An 18931-nucleotide genomic window follows, 5' to 3' on the forward strand; every position below is an offset into this window, starting at 1 on the left:
ATAAACATTATTGCAGTTCTGCCGTCACTTTTACTCTATCTGAAGCATTTGGCACAAGGATTTGGGAGTTTCTGGCCATCACTTGGCCAATGTTTGCACGGATTGAGTAACTCGGGTTTGTTTTCTGTCCTTGTTGTACAGTTGTCGCACGTCAGTGGAGTTGGATGAGGGGTCGGTGGCCAGGCACAACCCATCGCGGGATCCAATGGGCTCTCAGAGAGGAGCTCGCGGCCCCTTTCGAACTCGGTTTTTACAGGCACCGCGATCCTTCCCTTTCAAATCCCTTCGAAAACAGCTCCCAGGACCTTCTCACTGTCTCCAAGCTGCAGGTACCGTGTCCTTTCCTGTGTTTGGAACAAAAGCTTCATCACAGCTCATTCCTAACATTCGGTTTCATTATTACAAAGGTTTTTACATCTGGAATGGTCTGTGCCGTTCCAGTTTGGCAAGTGTAGACTTTAGAAACGGCTGTAGTGATCTATACGATTCCCCTTACTCCAGAAATGTCACCAAACCAGATCCATCCCGTTACTCTTTATTTCTCTCCTTCCCTTCATTCTCCTTCAATTCTGCTCTTTGATGTGCCTCCTTATTATTTTCCAGCGAAATGGCTAGCGAAAACTTTCTGATCTTCGATTCCGTCTTCAAAGGCAACGGCTTCGCTTACTCGGGAAGATTAAAATCCAGGCGGACCAAGTGGAATGTCCGTGCTTCCGAAATGTCTAAGCGAACCTTCAATCCAATCAGGGCGATCGTGGACAACATGCGGATCGAGCCGAACCCGGACAAAGCCATGATCTCCTTGTCTATCGGTAAGATCCGCTCGTTTCCCATTGAACCACGTTCAGGACAGACTTCGGTCTGGAATTTCCCGGCTGCCTTCTAATACTTTTATTTGTTGATTATTTTGTCAAATTAAACGGGCGTGATTCGAGGTAAATTGGGAATAAACTCGATTCCACCTCGCGGAATAAAAGTGGCGTCGAAGGCAATGCGGGATTATAGATATTTCTAATCAAGATGTTTAGATGTGTTAAACACACCTATGGGCCAGGTAGGACTTGAACCCAGAACTCCTGGCTCAGGTAGGGACAAACTCACTATTCCACTAGAGACCTCCAGACAGGGGCAGATTCAGGTTCCAAATTCTCACTCACCAGTTCTGAGTTCTGGGGAAGGGACACTCGACCAGAAACGTTAACTCTGACAATAACACAGATGCTGCCAGACCTGCTGAGCTTTTCCAGCACTTTGTGTTTTCGTTACTCATTCACCAGGTTGGCTTCAAATCATAAGAGTCATGGAGTTATACAGCAACTCGTCAAATTCGTCCATGCTGACCAGATACCCTAAACTGACCTAGCCCTTTTTGCCTGCATTTAGCCCATATCCCTCTGAGCCCTTACTATTCATGCGCCCAGCCAATTTTTTTTTAAACTGGTTATAGTTGATGGGGTGGGTGGAGCACAGACCAGAGGCAATGTTAATCTCTCAAACCTATTGTCAATGGTTGCACAGACTGCTTTCCTAGATTTCACAGTGAGTTCTTCTGAGAAAAGGGAACCCAACTGCCTGTGAGAGTGCTTAGTTGGAAGTGCACCCATTTGAGCAGAGGCTTGATCAACTTGTTAGAGCATTTAAAAATCTGATATAAAAACAGAAATTTCTGGAGAAATGCAACAGGTCTGCCAGTGTCTGTAGAGAGAAAGCAGAGTTAACTGTTTGGGTCCAGTGACCTTTATTCAGAACCAATTTTGGTTTTTTCTTCTTTTTTTTAAATCTGACTATTATTTTGCTAAAGGTGATCCCACAGTTTTCGGAAACCTTCCAACTGATGACAAGGTTTTACAAGCCATGAAAGATGCAGTGGATTCAGGCAGATTCAACGGCTATGCATCATCCATAGGTACTGATGTATTATCTTTACATAGTGCTAGGATTAGCCTGTAAACTAAATTCAAAAAAGTCAATTTAGAATATTTACAAAATGTATGGGAACCAACTTAAATGATTTGCTCAACCTTAAGCACACCCCTAAAATCATTTCTCAGTCTCATGCTGACCTGTCTTCCTGATATGACCCTTATCTCCACTCCCACAAGTACATGAGATGCGGATTTGAATGGGTACAACAGACAGTCGGTTTTGCCTTCCATCACCAATGTGGCTTGATTAAGCAAAACATTATTGGGTGGTATTCTTGTCTGCTAAAACTGCTCACCATTCCAGAGTCATCTTGGAATGCACAGATAACCCTCAGCTTACTTTCTCAAATTTATCTCTTATCTCCTACTCCCTTATCCCCTCCATCGTCATCTTCAGCAATAATTGCAAGGAGCTGATAAATGTCTGTGTCATCGAGGTTGCAATAATTGGATCAGCTGATTCTATCACATTCATCCCTCCGACTAGCCCACTGAGATTACCTTTCTCTAAGGCTTCTCCTTGTCCTGGCACTGAACTCACATCTTTCTTTAGTTTTTCTCTTTCATCATGTCAGGCCTCTCTCCAAGTTGATCCTGTTCATGAGACCCACTTCCTGATCCCTCAGTTTTATTCCCACTAAACTGCAGATCATCCAACTTTCTTTCCTGGCCCCATCATTAACCAATATTGTTATTGGGTTCCTGTATTCAGATATTGGTCTCTCCTTTAAATCGGCTGTTATCACTTCTCTCCTTAAAAAATCTGTCCTTAACCTTAGCATCCTTCTAAATTACTGTCCCAAATCCAACCTCCCTTTCTACTCCACAAAAATTAAAGTTTTGCCGCCTGCAAAATCCATGTCTTGTTATCCCAGAACTCCATGTTTGAACTGCTCCAATCAGGTTTCTAGCTTGACATCAATTCTCCCTCTAGTGTTTCCTGCTGTCATGCAGTCTCCCAGGTCCATGCACAACTGCAGCTTCCACAAGCAGAATCTGCCTACACTCCAACTGGCATGCACGGACTTACTCAGCAACTTCCTCCAAAAGCATAGCAGGAGTTTTTGTGAGTACACCAATCACACTCAACCTGGCCTCAGCATGGCCTCTTTTGACCATTGCCAAATGATCAGATACATATCTTATAGCCCATGCTGGAACAGCAAAATGTTCCTCCAGTTAAATATTAGAAAGACTGAAGTTGTTCGTCCACTTTCTCAAACTTTCCATATTCCCTAGTAGATTCCTTATGTCTTCATCGCTAATGTCCTCCTGCCTACTTTTGTATCATCAGCAAATTTGGATGCATTACACTCTGCCCCTCCTCCAAGACATTTTCACAGATGGCAAATAACTGAGACCCTGAGACTGATCCTTGTGGCACTCTACTAGGTGCATCTTGCCAACCTGAAAAAATATTAATTCCAACTCTCTGTCTTTTGTGTGCTAGCCACTCCTCAATCTATGCTAATAATACATTATGCCCCAAGACTGTGAGCTCCTATCTTGTGCAATTTACCTTGTATTCTTTATGTAGCATCTTATCATAGAATCCCTCCCGTGTGGAAACAGCCCATTGAGTCCACACCAACCCTCCAAAGAGCATCCCACTTGGCGGTTACCACCCTCCCCAAACTCCTCAGCTGATGAATCAGTGCACCTTCATATAGAGCACCACTTGGAGCAAGTATTTAACGTATTTTTGCGTTGAATTTGAAAATACATGATCAGGTTTGCTTTCATTTCCTTTTCTCCAATTTACTATTTTTAGCAATTAGAATCAATAAATCATCTTAGTTGCTGAATAAAATTTGTATTTTTTCACTCAAAATATCAGAATATGAAATATTTAACTAACTTCACTGATAGTACTCTGAAAACCTCAAATTCAAATAAATGGCTTTTATTCCTGATATTTTCAATTTGCTTTAAGCCTGTTTCTGGAAAAAAAAAACTGACTTTGTTTGTTAATTTTGTCATTGAGTAAGTGGTTCAAAGCTTGATAGTCTTAATTCTATTTCCCAGCCTAGTTTGTTGGGGAAACAAAATTCGACCCATTAAATTCAATGTTCACCGAATGCTCACATCAGTGATTGGCACTGAATGGAATTTATGTTTTGATTTTCTATCCGTTGCTTTTTACTTCAGCCCATGTTGGTATCTGTTCCAATCTGCATTACAGCATGTTCATCTAAATTGAAATTATTTCTCAGCCTATTTGCATAATTCACTGAGATCTCTTTAAAAGCTGTTTAATCCTATTAAATTTGTCGTTGGATTTTATGGCTCAATGTATTCAGCGAATATTATACAAACATCATGTATGAAATAGTTTATACAGGAAAAACTACTGTTAAATTGCTGCTCCATCTCAGTTTGTCTGTGGTATCAAAATTCAATACAGCAACTGATTCATCAGTGATCTGAATGTTTGCTCTCTCTAGGTTAAGACCACAAGATTTCCAAAAATACTTCTTCTCAGTAACCTTCACTTGTTTGTAAAGTAGAGCAAGGAAGTACTGACTTGTTTAAAATGAAGAGCTCGAGTTGTATCCTTGTTCATTTCTGCTCCTTTCTGTCCAGGCTATCAGAGCAGCAGAGATGCAGTGGCTAATTTTTACAGCTGTCCTGAATCACCTCTCAAGGCAAAGGTAAGAATGCAGCAACAATAGGTTCAATGGTGAAAAGGTTTAGGGAGGTGTCAGAAGTATGGGGAAACAAGAGGAGCGAGGCAAGGAGTGGAAGAACGAAGGAGTTATGGAGGATGTTGGAGGGGTGTGGGTGTCTGGTGGTAAGGAGATTTCAAAGAACTGAGGAAGGAGGTGAAAGGTAGTATTTAATACTGCCCTTAAGGTAAATAACATAACCCTGTCCCATTACCCTCTCTCTACCATTCCTTGACTCTCCTATCCCCTACCACTTGACAATCCCCTACCACCTGGCTACCCACCTGAATTACTCTACCCAGCTTACCGAATTATCATGCTACAATCTCACCCATCAACATGCCACCCTACCCTCACACCCAGCTGCTGCACTGCTGTCATACTCACTTGCCACCTTCCCTTTTTATTCATTTACCTTACACATTTAACTTCTTTCCATGCATTTACCAACTGGTTTGGACGTTTGAAATGTTTACTTACCAGAAAATGGCAGTTAGTACCATTAAACGGGGTGGGGGGGTGGTAGAGGGTGGGGTGGGGGGTACGTCTTCTACAAAGATTCTTTGCACTGCTCCCTTTCAAGATTCCTGAATTTGGTGAGTTCTACAGGGTTCTCCTCCAGCAGACAGGTCTGAAAAATCAGTGGTAAGTAATTGTGTAACAACTTGTCTGAATGGGATCAGAAATAGGAATTCTGAGCCTGTAGATTTGAGACTTTATTATGGGTAATCCGTGCCATATATCTTTGATTCACTATTTATGCAGATATGATATGTTTAATTAGTTTGATTTGCACCAACTGCCTTTTCCTTCTTAGGACGTGATTTTGACAAGTGGCTGCAGTCAAGCTATTGAATTGGCCATCTCTGTTCTGGCAAATCCGGGCCAAAACATCCTGATTCCCAGGCCTGGCTTCTCTCTCTATAAAACACTGGCAGTGTCCCTGGGCATTGAAATCAAACACTACAACTTACTGGTATGTAACAATAATGTGAGCAAGCAATGTGTTGTTGGGTGGATAGTTCTGGATATATTATCAGAAGCTGAACTCAGACCAAATAGGTCACCAAAGATGTGGACAGTCTGACTAAGCCTCAGACAGTTATGAGGAAGGCAGAAAGAGTCACACAAGGGCAAAAGTAAAAAATCTGAAAATGCTGATAATTCTAAAAGCAAAAAGTACTAAGTATTGGTTAACAGCCAGAAAACACAGTTGCAATAAATGTGTCATTCTCACATTGGTAGATTAAGACTAATAGGGATCCGCAAGGACTTGGGGCCCCAGCTGTCTGTGATATTTCTTGATGATTTGGAAGTGGAGGCCAAATATAATATTTTCAAACTTGAGGATGATAGAAAAATAAGTGGGAAAGTATGCTGTAAGGAAGATGTAAAGCGACTTCAAGAGAATATGAGTATTTAATGAGTGGCAGGTGGAAGATAATGTGGAAAAATTTGAGTGTATCCACTTTGGTAGGAGAAATAAATGTGCAGTGTATTTCTTAAACAGTAAGAGGTTGGAGAGTGTAGATATAAAAAGGAACCTAGGAGTTTGTGTCGATAAGTCAATGAAAGCTAACAAACAGGTACAGCAAGTTATTAAGAGAGCTAATGGAATATTAGTCCTTATTGCAAGAGGATTTGAGTACAGGAATAGTGACAACTTGCTTCAATTTTATTGAAGCACTGAAACATAGAAAACAGGTGCAGGGGTATGCAATTCAATCCTTCAACCCTGCACCACCATTCAATACGATCATGGCTGATCATGTAGTCTCAGTGTCCCATTCCTGCTGTCTCTCTGTACCCCTTGATTCCTTTAGCCACAAGAGCCACATCCAGCTTCCTCTTGAATATATTTAATGAACTGGTGGCAACAGCTTTCTGTGGGAGAGAATTCCACAGGTTCACAACCCCTAGTGAAGAAATTCTTCCTCATCTCAGTCCTGAATGGCTTACCCCTTATTCTTAAACTGTGACCCCTAGTTCTGGACTTCCTCAACATTAGGAACATTCCTCCCACATGTAGCCTGCCCAGTCCCATCAGGATTTTATGTGGTTCCATGAGATCATCCTTCATTCTACTAAATTCCAGCCAATACAAGCCCAGTCGATCCAGTCTTCCCTCATGTCAGTCCTGCCATCCCAGGTACCAGTCTGGTGAAACTTCGCTGGACTCCCTCAATAGCAAGAATGTCCTTCCTCAGACTAGGAGACCAAAACTGCACACAATACTCAAGGTGTGGCCTCACCAAGGCCCTGTATAATGGCAACAAGACATCCTTACTCCGATACTCAAATCCTCTCGCTATTAAGGCCAGCATGCCATTAGCTTTCCCCACTGCCTGCTGCACCTGAATGCCACCTTTCAGCAACTGTTCCACCATGACACCCAGGACTCGTTGCACCTCACCTTTTCCTAAACTACCACCATTCAGACAATAATCTGCCTTCCTGTTTTTACCACCAAAGTGGATAACCTCACATTTATCCACATTATATTGCATTTGCCTAGTATTTGCCCACTCAGTCAGTCTGCCCAAATCATCCTGTATCCTCTCAGCATCCTCCTGACATAGGAGCTTGGTTAGTCAGTACCTGGAGCACTGTGTGAAGTTTTGGTCTCTTTATCTCAAGAAAGATATTATTACAAAAGAGAGAATGCGACACATGTTCACCAGATTAGTACCTGGGATGGCAAGACTATCCTATAAAGACAGATTGGGGTAACTGGCCTGTAATGTGTAGAGTTTTGAAGGATGAGAGGTGATCTCATTAAAACCGACAAAGTACTTAAGCTAGTAAACAGAGTGTATACAGATAAGACATTTCCCTTGATTGAGGATTCTAAAACTAAGGAACATAGTTTAAGAAGAAGTGGGATGCCCCTTAGATCCAAAATGAGGAGAAATTATTTACTCAGAGGGCTACAAATCTATGTAATTCTCTACCAAAGAGCTCAGACTTTGTGTATTTTTAATATAGAGGTTGATAGATTTTGGATTAACAGTGGTGTACAAGGTTACAGGCGTGGGTAAAAGGCCTTGCAATCTTTAGTCAGCCATGATTGTATTGAATGTCAGGGCAGGCCTAATGGGCCGAATGGCCTGCTTCTGTTCCTACGTTCCTATGTTTTACCAGAACGAGTAACAATGGCAGATTTCCTTTCCTAAAAAATATTAGTTAACTGCACGGATTTCTTTCCAGCAATCATGATCGCCGTTACTAACATTAGTGTTTTTATTCCAGATTAATTTATTCATTGAATATAAATTATCCCAGCTGCCATTGGAGGATTTGAACTTTTCTCTCTGGAGCATTGGTGCAGTGATTAGTTCCTCAAGATTATTGGTCCAATAAGAAAATCACTATTATGTTCACATACTCCCTTCCTTCTCTTCAGTTTCTAGTCAGCATCAATCTTCCTTTGTCCTTTTACTATTAATAGGTGTATTAAATAATTAAGTGCCTGGTTAGGTTAACCAATTAGTATATGCCTCTATTATCATGATCTATTGACATCCATAAACATATTGTAGATGATTGAAGCAGCACCATGGCTTCAACAACCTCTGGCCGAGGAGTGATGATACTTTTCCCTTTTATACAACCTCCTGACCTGGCTATCGCTTGTCCCTTGCATGTCACAGTAGCCATGATGTGGAGGTACTGGTGTTGGACTCAGGTGGACAAGGTCAGAAGTCAGACGTCACCAGATTATAGTCCTTCTGAGGAAGGGTCACCAGACCTGAAACGTTAACTCTGTTTTCTCCTTCACAGATGCTGCCAGACCTGCTGAGCTTTTCCAGCAACTTTGTTTTCGTTATAGTCCAACAGGTTTGTTTGAAATCACAAGCTTTTGGAGCATTGCTCTTTTGTCCACTTCACCTGACAAAGGGGCATCCTCTAAAAGCTTGTAATTTCAAATAAATCTGTTGGACTATAACCTGGTGTCGTCTGACTTCTGACCTTGTCATAGTAGCGCTAAGGCACTTACTGCCCGATCGTCATGACTTGAAACCCCTTTTATTCTAGTGCCCTCTCCTCCAACTTGTTCCATCTCTCTTACCTTCCTTGCAAATCATGTTCTCATATTCTCTTATATTCAAATATCATAACAATTCTCTTGCTGAGCTAGGTTTATTGCTTTCCTTCCTCAACATCTATATTGAAGGACGTTGCATTCTCATTGATTTCAGCTACCGTCCCAACTCTTCAATCTGTCTCCTCTGAGTTCACTAGCCAATTATACTCCAGTAATCATCCTTCTTCATAAACCTCCCAGCCAAATTCATGACAAGCTATCTGCCATCTTCAGTGCAATTATTTGCATTGTATCAATCTTGGATGAGGCTGTCTCTGATCATTTATCTGTTGCCATCCCCATCTCTTTCCAATCCAAACTCTAACTTCTTCAAATTCTGCCCTGAAAAAATCCCGCAATTCACCTAAACATCACAATAGCAGGTTATCTGGTCATTTTCACATTGTTGTTTGTGGGATCTTGATGTGCACAATGACCATTTCCTACATTTACAAGGGCGGCTTCAAAATTATATCATTGGCTAAAAAGTGCTTTGAGACATTCATTGGTTGTGAAAGGCACTATATAAATACAAGTCTTTTGTTAACAGCCACATATAGTTATTTCTGTACTTTGATACATACGAGTTTGGTTCTGTAGCAGGAATGGAAGCCTGATTGAAGGGATTCACATATCGATTTTTAGTAACGATGAGCATAGAATTGGGAGATGAAAACACCACCAGGGACCTTGGGGAGAAACGCGAGATTAGATTTGAGACAGTAGTTTGCAAAGCCATTGAGATTAAAGATTAAAGACGACACCTGAAGTCAGAGAACGACACCAGCAAACACGGGAGTTGGAGAGGATGTTGGATGATCAGCAGTTTGTGGGAATAGGATCAAAGAAACAGGAGGTAGGTCTCATGAACAGGATCAACCTGGAGAGAAGCCTGACAGGATGAAGGAGAGAAACTAAAGAAAGATGTGAATTCAGGGCCAGGACAAGGAGCAGCCTTAGAGAAAGGTAATATCCGTGGGCTAGTCGGAAGGATGAATATGATAGAATCAACTGATCCAATTATTGCAACTTCAATGACACAAAAATTTATTAGCTCCTTGCAATTACTGTTGAAGGTGAGGGTGGAGGGGATAAGGTAGTAGAGTTTAAGAAATAAATTTGAGGAAATAAGCTGAGGGTTATCTGTGTATTCCAAGATGATCCCGGAACAGTGAGCAGTTTTAGCAGACGAGAATTCCAATGTTTTGCATAGTCAAACCATATCTGATGATGGTAGGCAAAATCAACTGTCTGCTTTATTGATTCAAACCTCCATCCATGTATTTGTGTGAGCGCAGATGAGGGTCATACCAGGGAGATAGGTCAATGTGAGACAGAGAAATGATTTTACTGGGGACTGAGACATCTGAGGTGAGATGAGGATGCAGTTCAGTAAATCATGAGCTTGAGAATTTCCTCCCTAAAGGCATTGTGAGGCAACCCACAGCACATGGACTGCAACAGTTCAAGAAGGCAGCTCACCCCCACCTTTCTCAAGGGCAACTAGGGACAGAAAATGAATGCTTGCCCAGCCGGCAATGCTCACTTCGCGCAAGTGACGAAATTAAAAGAAATATTGTTGTAAATGGAGGGCCAAAGGTCAAACAGTTGGGATTTAGGATGTACTGCCCAAGGGTCAGTACTTATTTTGCTATATATTAATGACTTGGATGAGGTTGTTGACTTACTCACCAAGCTGGCTTGTTTTTGTTCGGCGAGCAAGTCAACAACCTCATCCACAACCCGAGCTACAACTCTTTACCAAACTTTAAATGACTTGGATATTGGAATACAGAGAAAATTTTGAAAATGTGACTGCAACTGGGCGTTGATAGGCTGGCAGAATTGAGAGACAAATGTCAAATAGAATTTAATGCACAGAAGTGTGAGATGCTGCATTTTAGTCAAAGGGATAATGGTAAGGTAATAAAAGATAGGAAGGTAAAATTGCCAGGATCCTAACAGCTCATAGAACTGCTGTCTCAATAGAGAGAGATGACTAGAGGTGTTTAATCTGAGGGTCTGTACACCTCATGTAAGTGGAGGGGTTGAGAAGGAGGGTGCTTCATTGTAACCTTAGCCATCCAATAGGCCAATTAGAAGTAGTCCAATTCTTTGGTGGGGTGGTGGTGAGCTACCGTCTCGAAAAACTGCATACCTTGGAGTTTTGGTACACCTACAGTGTTGTTAGCCAGTGTTGTTAGAGAGGGAATGCCAGGATTTTGATCTGGCAATACTGTCGGATGGTATGTAAATTGGAGGAAAACTTGCAGGTGGTCAGGTGAGTAGAACATTAATTGAAATAACAATAGTAGAAGCACAGATAGGACTAGCAACATTACTTATAATTTAGTTATTAAAATAAGTAATAGCTAATTACTTAAATGGTATGAAGATGGCTAAGTAAATTTGGCATTCCGATCACAGATTATGGGCAAATGTTGTATAATGTTGAAAATGCAAAGTTGTTCTTTTTGGAAGGGTGGACAAAAGAACAGAATATTATTTAATGGTAGGACACTGGGTAGTATTGTAGAACAGAGAGACCCAGAGGTTCAGGTACATGATTCTTTGAAATTTGCATCACAGGTGGACAGGTTGGTTAAGAAGGCATTTGACATGCTTGCCTTTATTGTTCAGACCTTTGAGTATAGGGGTTAAGATGTCACGTTGAGTTGTTCAGGACATTGGTGAGGCCTTTTCAGGAGTACTCTGTGCAGTTCTGGTTGCCCTGTTATAGGAAGGATATTATTAAACTGGAGAGGGTTCAAAAAAAGATTCACTAGAATGTTGCCGGGAATCGGGGTTTTGAGATGTAAAAATAGATTGGAAAGACTGGGACTCTTTTCACTGTAGCGTAGGAGGTTGAGGGTGACCTCTATAAGTTTTAGAATACTGATGGACAAAGACGAAAGTGGTCCTAAAGGAAGAGTGCTAAATTGGGGGAAGGCCAACTATAGCAAAATTCGGCAGGAGCTGGTGATTGTGGATTGGGAGCAGCTGTTTGAGGGTAAATCCACATTTGATAGGTGGGAGGCTTTTAAAGAGCGGTTGATTAGAGTGCAGGACAGACATGTCCCTGTGAAAATGAGGGATAGAGAGGGCAAGATTAGGGAACCATGGATGACAGGTGAAATTGTGAGACTAGCAAAGAGGAAAAAGGAAGCATACATAAGGTCGAGGTGACTGAAAACAGACGAAGCTTTGGAAGAATATCGGGAAAGTAGGACCAATCTGAAACGAGGAATTAAGAGGGCTAAAAGGGGTCATGAAATATCTTTAGCAAACAGGGTTAAGGAAAATCCCAAAGCCTTTTATTCATACATAAGGAGCAAGAGGGTAACTAGAGAAAGGGTTGGCCCACTCAAGGACAAAGGAGGGAAGTTATGCGAGGAGTCAGAGAAAATGAGTGAGATTCTTAATGAGTACTTTGCGTCGATATTCACTGAGGAGAGGGACATGATGGATGTTGAGGTTAGGGATAGATGTTTGATTACTCTAGGTCAAGTCTGCATAAGGAGGGGGGAGGTGATGGGTATTCTAAAAGGCATTAGGGTGGACAAGTCCCCAGGTCCGGATGGGATCTATCCCAGGTCACTGAGGGAAGCGAGAGAGGAAATAGCCGGGGCCTTAACAGATATCTTTGCATCATCCTTGAGCACGGGTGAGGTCCCGGAGGACTGGAGAATTGCTAATGTTGGCCCCTTGTTTAAAAAGGGTAGCAAGGATAATCCAGGTAATTATAGACCGGTGAGCCTGACGTCAGTGGTGGGGAAGCTGCTGGAGAAGATACTGAGGGATAGGATCTATTTACATTTGGAAGAAAATGGGCTTATTAGTGATAGGCAGCATGGTTTTGTATACAGAAGGTCATTTCTTACCAACTTGATAGAATTCTTTGAGGAAGTGACAAAGTTGATAGATGAGGGAAGGGCTATGGATGTCATATACATGGACTTCAGTAAGGCATTTGATAAGGTTCCCTGTGGTAGGCTGATGGAGAAAGTGAAGTCGCATGGGGTCCAGGGTGTCCTAGCTAGATGGATAGAGAACTGGCTGGGCAACAGGAGACAGAGAGTTGTCGTAGAAGGGAGTTTCTCAAAATGGAGAACTGTTACCATTGGTGTTCAACAGGAATCTATGTTGGGACCACTGTTGTTTGTGATATACATAAATGATCTGGAGGAAGGTATACATGGTCTGATCAGCAAGTTTGCAGATGACACTAAGATTGGTGGAGTAGCAGATAGTGAAGGGGACTGTCGGAGAATGTAGCAGAATATAGATAGATTGGAGAGTTGGGCGGAGAAATGGCAGATGGGGTTCAATCCAGGCAAATGCAAGGTGATGCATTTTAGAAGATCCAATTCAAGAGCGAACTATACAGTAAATGGAAAAGCCCTGGGGAAAATTGATGCACAAAGAGATCTGGGTGTTCAGGTCCATTGTACCCTGAAGGTGGCAATGCAGGGCGATAGAGTCGTCAAGAAGGCATACAGCATGCTTTCATTCATTGGACGGGGCATTGAGTACAAGAGTTGGCAGGTCATGTTACAGTTGTATAGGACTTTGGTTCGACCACATTTGGAGTACTGTGTACAGTTCTGGTCGCCACATTACCAAAAGGATGTGGATGCTTTGGAGATGGTGCAGAGGAGGTTCACGAGGATGTTGCCTGGTATGGAGGGTGCTAGCTATGAAAAGAGGTTGAGTAGATTAGAATTATTTACATTAGAAAGACGGAGGTTGAGGGGGGACCTGATTGAGGTCTACAAGATCATGAGAGGTATAGACAGGGTGGATAGCAAGAAGCTTTTTCCCAGAGTGGGAGACTCAATTACTAGGGGTCACGATTTCAAGGTGAGAGGGGAAAAGTTTAAGGGAGATATGCGTGGAAAGTTCTTTACGCAGAGGGTGGTGGGTGCCTGGAACGCGTTGCCAGCAGAGGTGGTAGAGGCAGGCACGATAGCGTCATTTAAGATGTATCTAGACAGATACATGAATGAGCAGGGAGCAGAGGGATACAGATCCTTGGAAAATAGGCGACAGGTTTAGATAGAGGATCTGGATTGGCGCAGGCTTGGAGGGCCGAAGGGCCTGTTCCTGTGGTGTAATTTTCTTTGTTCTTTGTTCTTTATTTAGGTTAATAAAATCATGAGGGCATAGATAAGGTGAATCACAAGAGAAAAACTGTAGAAAGTTGCAACACAAAGGGACTTGGGGATAATTGTGCACGAAACACAGAAATCTAGCACACAGGTGTAGCAGGCAATGAGGAAGACTAATGGAATATTGTCCCTTATTTTAAGATAATTGGAATATAACAGTAAGAAACAAAAACAGAAGTTGCAGGAAAAGTTCAGCAGGTCTGGCAGCATCTGTGAAAAAAAAAATCAGAGTTAACGTTTTGGGTCCAGTAACCCTTCCTCAGAACTCCGTAGATGGGAAGACATTGGTTTCTATGCAGAAATTTGGGTGGGGGTGATGTGGGGGTGGTGGTGGTGGGTGGGGGGGGTAGTAAACGATAGGATAAAGGATACAGCCGAGAGAGAAGAGCAGTTGGATAGACAAAGGAGTTGATAATGATCTGGCTAGGTGGGTGAATAGTTGTTAATGGGGACTGTCAATGACTAACAATAGGCAGTGTGTAAGGGCTGGCTATGTGATAACAAGGCCTGGTGTGTGGGGTAGGGGGCTAGGACATGGGAGAGTTTAGGCCCTAAAATTATTGAACACGATATTGAGTCTGGGAAGGGTCACTGGATCCGAAACATTAACTCTCATTTTTTTCTTCACAGATGATGCCAGATCTGCTGAGCTTTTCCAGCAATTTCTGTTTTTGTTCCTGATTTACAGCATCTGCAGTTACATAGAACGTAGAACTGTACAGCACAGTACAGGCCCTTCGGCCCACGATGTTGTGCCGAACTTTTACTCTAAACCTAAGGTCAATCTAACCTCCACCCCTACCTTATACTATCATCCATATGCCTATCTAATAGCCGCTTAAATGCCCCTAATGAGGCCGACTCCACTACCCTTTCCGGCAATGCATTCCATGCCCCAACCATTCTCTGAGTAAAGAACCTACCTCTGACGTCTCCTCTATATCTACCTCCACTCACTTTAAAACTATGCCCCCTAGTAATAGTTACCTTCACCAAAGGAAAAAGTCTTTGTTCTTTTGGTTTTTATCAGAGAAAGGAAGTCTTATTGCAACTGTACATGGTGCTGGTGAGACCACATCTGGAGTAATGTGAACAGTTTGGTCTGCTTATTTAAGCAAAGGTATTATTTCATTGAAGACACTTCATAAAAGGTCCTAGAGGGATTATTCCCAATATGGAGGAATTGTCTGATGACCGAAGGCTAAGCAGGTTGGGATTCTACTCACTTGGGTAGAATGAGAGATAATCTCATTGAAAGATGTAGGATTCTTAAGGAGTTTGACAGGGGAAATGCTGAGAGAATGTTTCCCCTCATAGAAGAATCTAGAACCAGAGGGCATCATCTCAAAATAAAGGGGTGCCAATTTAAGACTTGAAATGAAGAAGATTAAGAGTCTTTTGAACATCTTGCCACAAAGACATATGGGGGCAAATGTGTATATTTGAGGTTGCAATAGATTCTTGTTCTTGATAGGAGAATCAAGGATTACAGGAAAAATGCAGGAAAATGGAAGTGAATAATGTTGGACCAGACAATGAAGCTATTGAATGGAAGGGCAAGCATGAGAGGCCGAATAGCCTACTCCTGTTCCTATTTCTTATGGCCTTCCAGTCTGCTAGTCTGAACCAGAGCAAATAAATATGCAGAAAGTGGTTGCAATTGGAAAAGTTACAGCCCAGAGTCTTTAAGCTGAAGGCTGAGCTGCAGACATTAAAACATATCAGGGAAGGGGACGGTTATCTGGACACTGTGTTGCAGAAGGTGTTCATAGCTCTTCAGATAGGACATTAAATTTGACCAGTGGTCAGAACAGGAGGATGTGATTGAATGCAACTGCTTTGTTCTCAGCATCCCATATATTTTGCTAGCAACACTTTCTCAATACAACTTATAACCTTCAAACATGTAAGCACATGTCCTCCCCAATCCTTCCTTCTTGCACAGACAGATACAGGGATCCAGAAGACAGGAGGAAACTCAGCTTTTTCAGTTGTCCAACATATTCAAGATTCTTGCAGCCTCTATGGACAAAAGCAAGGTCCACAAGGTGGAAGTGTGTGCTGTCTGTGGTCCCATGGTACAGGAAGTCATTAAAGTTGGACGAGAGAGTTAATAGGAATATAGTGGCAGAGGGAGCTAATACAGTAAGGGGAATAGATACAATATAGACATATGAACTTGTAGCAGGAGTAGGCCACTCAGCCCCTCAATCCTACTCTGCCATTCAATAAGATCATGACTGATCTGATTACTCCACCATAAGACCATAAGACATAGGAGAAGAATTAGGCCATTCAGTCCATTGTGTCTGCTCTGTCATTCAATCATGGCTGATCTGTTTTTCAACTCCATTCCCCTGCCTTTGCCCCATCACCCTTGATCCCCTCTCTACTCAAGGAACTATCTATCTCAATGACTTGGCCTCCACAGCCCTTGAGGCAATGAGTTCCACAGAGTCACCACTCTCTGGCTGAAGAAATTCCTCCTCATCTCAGTTCTAAAGGGTCATCTCTTTGCTTGAATGTGTACCCTCAAGTCCCAAACTGTCCTACTAGTGGAAACATCTTCTCCATATCCACTATATCCAGGGCCTTTCAATATCCTGTAAGTTTCAATCAATTCTCCCCTCCTCCTTCTAAACTCCACTGAGTACAGACCCAGAGCCCTCAACCTTTCCTCATATGACAAGCCCTTCAACCCCAGGATCATTCTCCTCCGGAACCCCTCCAATTCCAGCGCATCCTTCCTTTGATACAGGGCCCGAAAATGCTCACAATATTCTGAATGCAATCTGACCAAAGCCTTATACAGCTTCTGCAGTATATCTCTGCACTTGTTTTCTAGCCCTCTTGAAATGAATGCCAACATCACATTTGCCTTCCTAACTGCCAACTGAACCTGCATGGTAACCTCAAGAGAATCCTTAACAAGGAATCCCAAGTCCCTTTGTACTTTTGCTTCATTTAGAAAATGGTCTACGCCACTACTCTTCCTACCAAAATGTGTGACCTCTCACTTGGCTACGTTGTATTCCATCTACACTTCTTTGCCCACTCTCCAACCTATCTGACACCTTCTGCAGCATCCCTGCTTCCTCAGCACTACCCAAGCCTTCACCTATCTTTGTGTCATCTGCAATCTTAACAATGCCCTCCGTTCCTTTGTCCAAATCATTACTGATCCCTGGGAATCTCCACTAGTCACTGCTATCATCCTGAAAAAGATCCTTTTATCCCTACTCTCTGCCTTTTGCAAGTCAGCCAATCCTCTATTCCAGTACCTTACCAAAATTTTCAACCGCTCTTTATCCAGAAGCCTGAGAATGTGCTTCAGTGCAAGTTCAACTCCTCTCTCCCTGAAAGATATCATGATCTTCCCAGAGCTCCAGAATCTAAGGCATTTCAGGGACTTGCTATAATCATAGCAGTAGGCACAACTCAACCCTGGCATTCTGCCACTGCATAGCTAACTGGCAGGCAGCTCCTTAGGGCACAGATACCTGTCCCTGAGGGCTGGAAGTTCTACTCTTAATGAATTAAGGTCTCCCAGCTGGTCAGCATGGTGTTGTCAAACTTCTCAGCAACACCAGCCCTCACTCCATAAAATTCACCACATAAATTCATTTGTGGAACAGAAGGAGGCAGTTTGGTCCATCAAGTCCATGGTGGCTGTTTGCTGAACATTCCAGTCATCCCAGTATTTCCCCACTCCATCCTTCAAATATCATTCAGTTTGCTTCTGTTTCCACCATGATGTGGCTAACAGCTTCCAAGTCATTGCCACTCAGTGCATAAAAAAAGTTCATTTTCATATTCCTCCTGTGCCTCTTGTCTCCTTAGTTGATGTACCATCAGTGAATAGAAGCTGGTTTATTTTATCCCCTTTATACAAGCCTGTCATAATCTTGTATGTTTGCAGCTTAGTGTGATATCTTATTTGATAATATGTCTACAAAGCACATTGGCAAGTTTTATAATAAAGGCACCATATATACATTAATGACCTGTATCATAGTGTGCAGTAGATAGTTTCCAAGTTTGCAGATGATGCTAAACTTGGAAGAATTGTAAACAATGAGGAGGATAGTGTGGAACTCCAAAAGGATGTTGACAATTTGGTGGAGTGGGTAGTTGGTGGTTTGAGAGGTTCAATGCAGAGAAGTGTGAGATGATGCAATCTGATCAGACGAATATTGAAAGACAATATAAAGAGGGTTCAGTTTTAAAGGGCAGGTGCAGGAGCCAAGGGACCTTGGCCTACACAGATCATTGAAGATGGTAGGACAGATGGAGAGAGCAGTTAATAAAGTATACAGTGTCCTCAACTTTATTAACAGGAGTATACAGTACATGAGCAAGGAAGTAATGCTGAATTTGTACAGAACGCTTGTTAGACCTCAGCTGGAGTATTGTGTACAGTGTGGGAGGTCACATTATACGAAAGGTGTGAATTCAATGGAGGAAGTGCAGAAATAGTTCATAAGAATGGTTCTAGGGATTGGAAACCTCAGTTGTAAGAATAAAGAAGTTGGGACTGTACTCCTTAGAGAGAAGAAGGCTAAAAGAAGACCTGATAGAGGCTGGATAGAGTAGACAGGGAGAAGCTATTTCTGCTCATAAAGGAACAAGAATGGGAGGGCTTAGATTTAACGTGATGTGCAAAAGAAGCACAAGTGATGTGAGAAAAAACTTTTGTACACAGTGAGTTATTAGGGTATGGAATATATTGCCTGGAAGTGTGGTGGATTCGGGTTCAATTGAAACATTCAGTAGGGCTTTGGCTGATTATGTAGATAGAAATTGGATACAAGGGTATGGAGAAAAGCCGGAGATTGGCACTAGGCAATGATGCTCATTTGAAGAATTGGTGCAGGTACAATGGGTCAAATGGTCTCCTGCGTACTGTAACAACTCTGTGATTCTGTGGTATAAATGCACATATCTACCTGTTATTAAATTTCAACTCTCATGTATCTGCTCATTTAAAATAGCCTGTCTTTGTTATTCTGACTGTTATGGTCTTTGTTATTTATTGAATTTCCAAGTTTCATTCCTTGTGCAGACTTTTAAATTATGCCCTGTATTCCC

The 18931-nt window shown here is 42.2% G+C and overlaps 1 protein-coding gene across 1 annotated transcript in view; it reads left to right on the forward strand.

The window, feature by feature from the left end:
- The first annotated feature begins 244 nt into the window (after window positions 1–244).
- tat (tyrosine aminotransferase) overlaps window positions 245–18931 on the forward strand; it is a 56992-nt gene continuing 38305 nt past the window's right edge. Inside the window, exons 1-5 of the mRNA XM_048605927.1 lie at window positions 245–329; window positions 604–812; window positions 1802–1906; window positions 4509–4576; window positions 5409–5567. Of these exons, the coding sequence (XP_048461884.1) occupies window positions 608–812; window positions 1802–1906; window positions 4509–4576; window positions 5409–5567 (537 nt within the window). The 5' untranslated portion in view covers window positions 245–329; window positions 604–607. The remainder of the gene's footprint in view (window positions 330–603; window positions 813–1801; window positions 1907–4508; window positions 4577–5408; window positions 5568–18931) is intronic.

This window comes from Rhincodon typus, chromosome 15 (genome assembly GCF_021869965.1).
Source record: "Rhincodon typus isolate 14 chromosome 15, sRhiTyp1.1, whole genome shotgun sequence".
NCBI classification, from domain to species: Eukaryota; Metazoa; Chordata; class Chondrichthyes; order Orectolobiformes; family Rhincodontidae; genus Rhincodon; species Rhincodon typus.